Source organism: Cyprinus carpio, chromosome B5, assembly GCF_018340385.1.
Source record: "Cyprinus carpio isolate SPL01 chromosome B5, ASM1834038v1, whole genome shotgun sequence".
Classification (NCBI taxonomy): domain Eukaryota; kingdom Metazoa; phylum Chordata; class Actinopteri; order Cypriniformes; family Cyprinidae; genus Cyprinus; species Cyprinus carpio.
In genome coordinates, this window is record NC_056601.1 from 28,182,151 (window position 1) to 28,192,392 (window position 10,242).

Genomic DNA, 10,242 nt, shown 5'->3' on the forward strand with positions numbered 1-10,242 from the left:
AAACGAAGACTGGCTAAGTGTCCTGAATGCCTGTGTTTGTATTTCAGGTGTGGTGTGGCGGTCTGACTCTGTCTACAGGCCTGCAGATACCCAGTGCAGTAAGAAGCTTCCAGAAGACAGAAAATGGGCTGGGAGGATCGAACAGCAGTATATCTCAGCAGGATCCCTCAGTAGCCTGTGATATCTGCTTCTACGATAAACTGCCTTCAGTAGACAGCTCCCTAATGCCGTGACCCGATTTCTCAAAACACCTGAAAAATGAATCAGGAAACCATTCTGAAAACTGGACACACTTCCGATGGCCGAGGCATGTAGACTTCCAGAACAAAGAGATCCTGGCCGCAGCTTTGACTGGCAGAATTTGGAGAGACGTTTCCCTTCACGTTCCTATGAAGAGAGGCCTCGTTCTCTTTCATCAGGAGATGTTTGCATCAGGAAAGCTAGTCGCTTTATCAGGGAATAGTTGAGTGCACTTTCTTTACTGATTTTAGTTTGAATGATGACATGCTTCACTAGTTGATTCTCATATTGTTTTAGTTTCGTTCCTTGTAGTGTGTGTTAAATCCTTTCTATGGTATTTACTTTTTTACGTTAACTGTACTCTTACTGATATTAAACTCTGTAGATCATCCTTCAGCTGTTGATTTTGAAACTGGAAAACTTTGCACAAGTGTAAAAATGATAAAAGCTGCTTATAATGTCCCCTCATTGTCATAAACTGTTATTATATCTGGATCATTTTGGATGTAGACTGTACATTTTTGTTGTAAAAATGTGTCATCCTGCTTTGTTGATTTTTAAGTCATTTTAGGTCTTTTTTTTGTTGTTGAATAAATTAAGAGTTTGTCATGCATTTGTGCAGAAACTAATAATCAAATCTCCATCTGTTTCTATGTAACAATCCTTAATGAGCTTAAATCCAAACATTAAAGCTCACCAAAGACTTCTGTTTGACTCACTGTTGACTTTTTCTGCCTCTGGCACCATCTGGTGTTGTAATCCCCAAACAGCATTAAAGTGGATCAAAAATATATACCACACCCTTAAGGTTACAAATTAACTATGAATGTGCTAGTTTGTAATTAAAGGGATACTCCACCCCAAAATGAAAATTTTGTCATTAATCACTTACCCCCATGTCGTTCCAAACCAAAAAACAATATAATATATACTGTACCAAAAACAGCAAACTAGAAACACACCCACAAACCCCAAAGAAAAAACAGTATTTAAAAAGTCAATAGCCAAGAAAAACTAAAAAAAAGGAAAAAAAAAAAAAAATAAAAAACAAGGAAGAAACGCCAGAGCTCTTACTGTGTAAGAAGATACGAAGCTCCATGGCTCTCTCATGTAGCGTAAACACATAGAAAACGTCTAGAAGAGGCCAAATGATGTATTCTATCCCTAGGAGAGAAACACTGTGTAAGAAGATACGAAGCTCCATGGCTCTCTCATGTGCCTTATACACCAATAACATTATTTGAATATATTTTGGCGTTTTACGACTGTCAATCACTTTTTGCGGATACCATAGAAATGAATGAGAAATGCCGTAAACAGAACACTACCTGTCGCAAAATTGTCCGTGTTTTTTTTTTATTTTGTTGTAAACTCCTAATGTTCCTTACTGAAAAAGAAGTATTTAATGACAAACACACTAAACATTAACAGAAGTTATCATTTAATTAAGTCTCCCCTCTGCTGACATGCATTAAAAACTGCCTTTTTTTTAACAAACCTTGAAAGTTCACCTACTTGGAAGAGGCCCTGACACAGCTCGCTCGCCCCCAGGCTATTAAGTCTACTTTCGCAACGCGTTTTAGAGATGTCCCTCCTGGCGCACGGTCGCGGTGTGCCGTGAATCTGAGGCAATAACACACAGGCAGAATAAAGAACTATAAATGATTGTGATTAAGCAGATATTCAGCGTTTCCTGCTCCTGGTAAGTATATAAGAAGCTAGTAGTTATTTGCTGCATGTGTTACTTTGAATTCTGTGAATGCAGAATCTAGTTATTTTGTAAAATAAAATCATATATTCTGATATCACGTTATGCAGCTTTGTCACCCGGTGTGTATTTTTGTTTTTCTCATTCCTCTGCTCTCAGCTGTGTCTGTATGAGCACAGAGATGATCCTCCTGTGTGTGTCCAATGTCAGCAGCAGGACTAATGGCTAGAATAAACAGAACATTTGTGTTGACTCTCCTCATCGCTGCCAGCTCCATATTCCTCCTCTTCCAGCTCTTCAACTACAGACAGTATTCATCAAAGGTGACAAGACAAACCGCAGACATTTTACTTTACTGTCCTAGAAAACATTGATCCTTTTAGTCAAAGATTATATAGGCTAACATATATATATTACAATACATACTTCAATATAATTTTCATTGTGACATTTTTTCGTGATGAATATTCCCATTATTCTTAATGGCAGTTTCCTTTACTGTATTGCATTGATTACTGTATTTAATAAAAATATTGCAATACTACACATATACACACACATAGTCACAGCCTGTGCTTAATTTATTAATAAAATGAATCAAAGTCATCATAAATTAAAGGATCAACTTAACGCACTGAGTAATAAAGGATATCTGTCCGGAAAAGAGGCACATTGGGTGAGTGAAATTTTGATATTAATGATAAAAAGGTTAGGATTTATCTGAAACCGGTGTCCGGAAAAGAGGCACCAGCGGGTGAGTGAAATCCTTTTGATATAAGAAGTGTCAATTTTATAAAAAAAGTTTAGTCTACAGTTCGAACACACCACTGCTGCTCACCATCCATATACAAAGAAAAGAGAAATAAACCAATAGCTGCTGCTCACCAGCGAGAGAGAGAAGAGGGATACAGCAACCTGCTTCATCCTTTTAATAATAAGAAGTGTCATTTTTATAGTGCTTTTCCAAAGCTCAAAGCACTTTATAATCAACAATAAACATAAAACACATAAAAGAACAAGACAAATTCAGAATACACACCATTCTTCACAAACAATCATGGTGTCTCAGTCAAATATATAGTCTGACAAAACAGACGATTAACACTATTAACAGCAATTATGCAATATCAAACTTATAGCAAAAACAGTAGAGTAAAAAAACATATAAAAAATAATAATACATGCTTATCACACCCAAGCCCACCCCAAAAAACTAAAAAAAGAACAAAAAATGATATAAAGATGTGTAAATCAGATTTAAAAGAGAGTCCCTTATAAAGGCTATTCCAGTACAGCAAGCAACCTCCTTTAGTGGCATTGAAAAAGTCGCATCTCATATGCCATAGAGGCCTTATAACACAATATTTGACTGTTTACTTCACTCCTGCCTATGTTAGTCTGAATAAAATCTTTATATTAGTCTGAATAAAAACTATATACACCCTTTAACCAAAAAAATTCACTATGAACTATGTTGACAGTCTAAATAAAACCTGCCTAGGAGATAGCCTGGTCCAATAAGTAATATCATTAGAAAATATTTACTGTCGGTAACACCCGTTTTTTACAGTATATTCAACAGCAATTGCCTGTTACCGGTATAAATAGTGCACTAACTGAAACTATGTATTTCTAATGATATTACCAAGGGGCAACATGTTTACTTCACAGATCCTGCCTTCTGATAAATGAACTCTTTACCACACTCCTACCTAACAAATCCAAAAAACACATTTAAAAAACTATCATTAACTATTATAAAAACTTCATTTATTCAAACATTACAGTCAATAAGGCAACATCATTTTTTATGAGTCATTTGTTAATATTTTGTCTCGCTTTCTCCGTTTTTTTTATTTATTTTTTTTATCTAGCATTTGCTGAAGAAGTTCCTGGGGCTGGTCCATAAGTTTAAGTTGCCTGTGTTTCTGGTAGACACCGCATCTCTGAACCTCCTGTCCCAGGATGCAGTTCTCTACAGGGACAGTCAGCTGAAAGAGCCCCACTGCAGCTTCCTCTGCACACACAGGGACTTCACCACCTTTGCACTTTTCGGAAACCTCTGGAAATATGATGTGAGGAAATCAATAGAATTGTTGTGGGAGCAGCAAAAAATGGCCTCTTTTAAGCATTTAAAGGGTTAGTTCACCCAAAAATGAAAATTATGTAATAAATTGACTCACCCTCATGTCGTTCCAAACCCGTAAGACCTCCGTTCATCTTCGGAACACAGTTTAAGATATTTTAGATTTAATCCGAGAGCTTTTTGACCCTTTATTGAAAATGTATGTACGGTATACTGTCCATGTCCAGAAAGGTAATAAAAACATCATCAAAGTAGTCCATGTGACATCAGAGGGTCCGTTAGAATTTGTTGAAGCATCGAAAATACATTGTGGTCCAAAAAATTTTTAAATTACGACTTTATTCATCATTTTCTTCTCTTCCGGGTCTGTTGTGAGCGCGTTCATGACGCTGTTGACGTATGGCGATGCTGACGTGTTTTCTGGTGCGCCCAATAACAAAGATAACACATCAGCAGCGTCGTACATCAGAAAGCTCTCGGACTAAATCTAAAATATCTTAAACTGTGTTCCGAAGATGAACGGAGGTCTCACGGGTTTGGAACGACATGAGGGTGAGTCATTAATGACATAATTTTAATATTTGGGTGAACTAACCCTTTAAGGAAGATTTGACTTAGAGCTTCACTTTTTTTCCCCACACATATTGTTCATTCTGACAATAGTTAAACACAAGAATAATACTTCTCTATATTTATGCAGGCCGCCTTATTGGATGCAGCAGCGGAGCGAGGTCTGGAGCTGCTGGAGATTCATGGGAAAGACCCCAGACTGATCAGCATGGATGATCTGACAGCAAAAGAAATACCACTGCACTTCCTGTTCCGCTTTAACAGCCGTCTGGTTCATGTGGTCGTTCTGTACGAGCGCAGTGGGAAGTACCTCTGGCACGGCCCTCTCAGGCTGAGAAGCAGTATGGACAGAACATTCGCCCCTTTCAGAAAACTGGACTTTGGCCGTCATGCCGGGGCCTATGACAGGTGACGCCATGATTATTGCATGTACACAGGAATGTCAAGTGAAGTAAATGTCTGAAAAATATCACAATAATCCACAAGCAATCCACACGACTACAGCTCTTTTGAAACCAAAGGATGCGTGTAAGAAACAAATTCATAAAGACAGTTTTATCTTCAAACCGTTGCTTAGAGTCCTTTGTCTAGAATATTGTGTTCTTAAGTCATTCCATCTGAATCGGGAGAGAAATATGCACAGATCAAGCACCGTATACAAGCCAAAAGAGCTCTAAACAAATATGTGAGAGGACAACAGGGAATGGACTTTTCACTAGAGAAAGCCTATTTTGGCTAGAAGTGACAATTTAAAGTTTAAACACCTTGATGGATTTGTTTTACAAACACATTACTGGATGAACTGGAGTGGTGTGGATTATTATGATGTTTTTATCAGCTGTTTGGACTCTCATTCTGACGGCACCCATTCACTACAGAGGATCCATTGGTGAGCAAGTGATGCAATGCTACATTTCTCCACAGTTTCCACAAAAATATATTAAAAAAATGCTATTTCTAGGGAGAAAAAAAATTAAGATTTGACATACATTGTTTAATTTCATGACTTTTTTTCAGGCCAGAGCTCATTCTAACCACTCTCGATGGCCTTGACGTAAGAATCCCCAAAAACTACTCTCATTTCCTCCATGAGCATTCCAGCAGTCGCTTTCTGGAGTGTCACTGCAAAGAAGCCAAGGCCTTTTACCAGGTACTGTTGATTGATGGGAAATAAAAGCAATATTGTATAGTTGGAATGTCTTCATTGGACTGTTTTATCTGGTTTAAGCATTGAATACATATTGGGCTCAGAGTTCAAATAATTTTGTGCAGCTGTATCCAGAAGACACCTCTACAGAGGCTATGGACTTTAGGATGAGGGCTAAAAGTCTGCTTCATCTGGCTTCCAAAGTCCTCTCTGTGCTTGAAATTCCGTTCTGGCTCAGCAGTGGAACCTGTCTTGGTAAGAGGCTCTCAACATATGTAGTGTTAGGAAAAATTACTTTAAAATGTAATTGATTACGATATAGTGTTACTCCCTAAAAAAGTAGCTAATTACACTTACTTTTTATGTAAAACAAACCTTTCAGCTGTGCTGCCGTTCTGGATTGCATGAAGAATAAGACATAGGAGAAGAAAGTTCATCACACTTCAGCAATAATAAAAAAATTAAACAAATGTTGTTTATCTAAAGTAATTTTTGCTGATTAGTATGATTGAATTGGATTCTCAGATGGTCAGTAACAAAGAATTGGTTTATTAAATGGGATAAAATACTTAAAGGGTATTTATGTTAACATTATTGTAGGTTTGAGTTTTTTTGGTTCTATGGGCTGCCATAGGTTTTACTTCGATGAGTAATTAGATTGAATAACTCCCATCTAACTCCTGTCCCATGTCCCACAGGTTGGTACAGGCAGTGTAACATCATTCCTTACAGCAAAGACGTCGATCTGGGCATTTGGATAAAAGATTACAGGCATGACATCACTCAGGCATTTCAGAAGGCTGGTCTCCCACTGAAACACAAGTTTGGGAAGGTAAAGGGTGATTAATTATCTGGAAAATAACATTGCTGGTTGCTTTGTCAGTTCCCTTGCTTTAAAACGGTTCAGAATTGCAGAAACAATCCATTTCGGTCTCCAAAAACTAAACATTGGGTGATCTGGATGGACTCATCATACAAACACTGTAAGCACAGGACGTAATTATGCAACTGTGCAGAAATAGCTTGTCAGTGGTGCAAGACCATGACAGGTAGACATTTGAATTCTAAAAACAAAACAAAGAAATTATTGGGTAATTATTAATTTTTTTTTTTTTTTTTTACACGAAACTGTAACTGTAAAGAAAACACTGTTGCTGTCTTATAATTTTGTAAATTTGGTCAGTAAAAATTCTATGAATGAGTTGTACTAATAAATATTTTAAACCTAATTTAAATCAAGATTTTTCTAATTATGTTACACTAGACTTTAAACATATAATAAAAAAAAATAGTTTGTTTTAATCGTTTTCAATTTTACTGTAAACCTACATCAATTTAATCATAAACTATTAATATAGTAACTATTAACCAACTGGATCTATTCACATGACTATTACTGTAAAAAAAAATACACTAAAAATACACATTGTGTATAAAAACTAATTAATCATTTCCTCCAATAATTTATTCAGTTATTTTCTATGTAAGGCATTGTTATTACTGTATTACATCAGCAAGATATTTATAGAGCTGATTTCCAGTTTTGAAGATAACAAGATTAGTCATATGATGATTTTTACGGAAGAGGATTAGGGCCAAGCAATAATAAAAAAAAAAAACATCTCGAGATTAAAGTCATTATAATGCGAGATTAAACTCGTTAGATTTCAAGGGAAAAAATTTGAAATAAAACGTTGAGAATAAACTCATTAAATTAAAAAAAATGTTGAGAATAAAATCATTTAATTCATTAAATTTAGAGAAAAAAGTCGAAAAAAAATGTTGAGAATAAACTCATTAAATTACGAGAAAAAGTTCAGAGAAAAACTTGTTAAATTTAGAAAAAGTCTAAATAAAATGTTCTCGTATTTTAATTTGTTTATTCTCAACATTTAATTGAAATGTTGACTTTTCTCTCTCGAAATTTAACAGGTTTTCTTCTCAAAACACACTTTATTCTCGAAATTTAATAATGTAATTCTCAACAATTTATTTCAACATTTTTCTTGAAATTTAATGTTTAATCTTGGATTATAATCTCGAGATGGCTTTCTTTTTTATTATTGCTTGGCCCTAATCCTTTTCCGTAGATTTTTGACAATTAAAGGGATAGTTTACCTAAAAATGAATTTATTAATTACTCACCCTCATGTCGATACAAACCTGTAAGACACTGGTCCCAAACTCGATGCCTGGAGGACCACAGCTCTGTACAGTTTTGCTCCAACCCTAATCAAACACACCTGATCCAGCTAATCAAGACTGCTAGAAACCTCCAAGCAGGTGTGATGTGGAGCTGGTTGGAGCTAAACTCTGCAGAGCTGTGGCCCTGTGCCTTGATCATGGTAGTAACCTTACTGTCAATGGAGGGTCAGAAAGCTCTTGGATTTCATAAAAAATATCTTCATTTGTGTTCTGAAGATAAATAAAGGTCTTACAGGTTTGAAATTTATGCTAGATGATATGCCTTTTTAATGTTACAGTAATCATGAGTAATGCATTATAATAGGTTCCTGCCTGGGCTGCGTTTAACTGTCAAAGTTACATCACAATGGAAAAACTTGATCACTAAAGTAGGACTGATCAGTTGGTTTAAGGATAAATCAAGGCCTAGACATACTTTCACCCTTCTTTTATTTAAATTTCAGGTTGAGGATAGTTTGGAGCTCTCCTTTCAGGGAAATGATGTGAAACTGGACATTTTCTTTTTTTATGATGAAGGTGACACTGTCTGGAATGGAGGCACACAGGCAAAGAGTGGCAAAAAATTCAAGTGAGTATTAGAGAGTTTTCTATTATCAATTAAACATTTGTTTTAAACAAGTTTTGGACACAAACCTGCTCGGGTCAGATCTGGGGTTTTTCAGATCCAAGTGGACCCATAAAGACCAGTCTGTTTTTTTGTTTGTTTTTGTTTTTGTTTTTTTTTCTGGAATTTTGTGCAAATCATCAGTGTTTTCTGATTGCTTGTGGGTAATTTTGAATAACAAAATGTCTTTTCTAACTTTTTCAAGGCCATTTGTCCGATTCTCACAACATTTTTCAGGGAATCATTCATCATTATAATTAATTTATTGAATTGTTTCAAAGATATAAGTAATTGACATTGACAGTGGGAAGAATAAGTTTGTGAACCCTTTGACAACATCTGGATTTCTGCACTCAAAATGTATGGTCTGATCTTAATTTAACTCCCAGTTAAGAGTTAAACACACTATAAAAGTTACATTTTTCAAAATTGTATTTAAGACATGATCTTTGACAGGGCAAGCTGGAAAATGTAGGTGAACATCTGTGTTACAACTCGAAATGGTTCATTTCAGAAGGTGAGACTGGATGTATGGTTTGCAGAGTTGCCCTGCCCTTTAAATAAAGGCATACAACATCAGGTTACTGTTTCTACAAACACAAAGTTTAGCACTAACCTCATGGCATGGCAAATGTATCAACAAGATATTTTTAATTTAGCTGTTAGTCATTTAGTCATGTGTCACACATGTTCTGGAACCCCAGTGCCTGTTGCAGAACGTTGTTAGAACTCAGTGGGTTACACTAGTTAATACTCATGGAATTTTTTTTTTATTTTTTATATGTATCTTTTTATTTGTATTTGTATCCTGACAGATATGTGTTCCCACGATTCAGTCTGTGTTGGACTGAGCTGATGGAGCTCAAGGTCAGAGTTCCCTGCGAAACCGGAGACTATGTGATGGCCAACTATGGACCCAACTGGAATGTTCCTGTGAAAACCTGGGACTGGAAGACCTCTCCGTTCAACGTACACGAGAATGGTGTGTGGCCTGTGAGGGAATGGGATGATGTCATTCAAGTTTACTGAAGCATCATGGGGATTAAAGTATTTCGTTATACTCCAGTTAATATGGGTCATTGCAGTTACCCTAAGCTACTACAAAGTCGAAAGTAAGCCCCTGTGAAAATGTTTCAGTGTTCCTTAAAAGTCTGCAGACATTGACTGCCTTTGTAACACTAAGAGAACAATGAAAATATAATGTGGTGAAGAGATTTGTTTTATTAATGTAAATCATTGGTCTCTAAATCAATTCCTGGAGGGCCTCAGCTCTGCAGTTTAGCTCAAACCCTAATCAACTCTGCAGACCTATGGCCCTCCAAGAATCTAGTTTGAGACTACTGATGTAAATGATCTGTCCTATAAAGAGGGTAGGTTTGAGTTTGATTTGAATGTGTAAATAAACTGCTGCTGTGCATTGTCCTGGGTACTGTTATGTATTTTGTTTTTATTGTTTAATAAACTCATGTATGAACTATTTAGGCTCTTCTTTCTAATGAATATAATTTAATGATTTTACAAAAATATTCAAAAATACAAAAAAAAAAAAATTATTACATAAAAGGACAACATGTTTCATTCATTAAGTTACTCAGCTCCGATCAGAATGGGAGGAACATAATAAAAAAGCAGCCTTGGCGCTGATTCCCTTTCCTGAACAAATGTATAGTTTTTAAGTATTA

General features: G+C 35.9%; 2 protein-coding genes across 2 annotated transcripts in view; both read left to right on the top strand.

Moving 5' to 3' along the window:
* The window catches only part of fsd1l (fibronectin type III and SPRY domain containing 1-like), a 37,137-nt gene extending 36,190 nt beyond the window's left edge, over window positions 1–947 (top strand). The window contains exon 14 of the mRNA XM_042723053.1: window positions 48–947. Coding sequence (XP_042578987.1) covers window positions 48–233 — 186 coding nt within the window. The 3' untranslated portion in view covers window positions 234–947. The remainder of the gene's footprint in view (window positions 1–47) is intronic.
* Window positions 948–1,780: 833 nt separating this feature from the next.
* On the top strand, window positions 1,781–10,088 carry fktn (fukutin). The gene is made up of 10 exons (XM_042723058.1): window positions 1,781–1,942; window positions 2,108–2,271; window positions 2,568–2,624; window positions 3,823–4,023; window positions 4,735–5,012; window positions 5,622–5,754; window positions 5,877–6,006; window positions 6,450–6,583; window positions 8,400–8,524; window positions 9,376–10,088. Exons 2-10 carry the CDS (start codon window positions 2,152–2,154, stop codon window positions 9,587–9,589), a joined length of 1,392 nt encoding a protein of 463 aa, XP_042578992.1. The 5' UTR covers window positions 1,781–1,942; window positions 2,108–2,151; the 3' UTR covers window positions 9,590–10,088.
* Window positions 10,089–10,242: the final 154 nt, after the last annotated feature.

Coding starts and splice junctions, on each gene's coding strand:
- fktn (XM_042723058.1), top strand. CDS start 2,152: ATGTCAGCAGCAGGACTAATGGCTAGAATAAACAGAACATTTGTGTTG. Junction 2,272..2,567: donor ACAGACAGTATTCATCAAAG/GTGACAAGACAA, acceptor CATAAATTAAAG/GATCAACTTAACGCACTGAG. Junction 5,755..5,876: donor AAGCCAAGGCCTTTTACCAG/GTACTGTTGATT, acceptor AATTTTGTGCAG/CTGTATCCAGAAGACACCTC.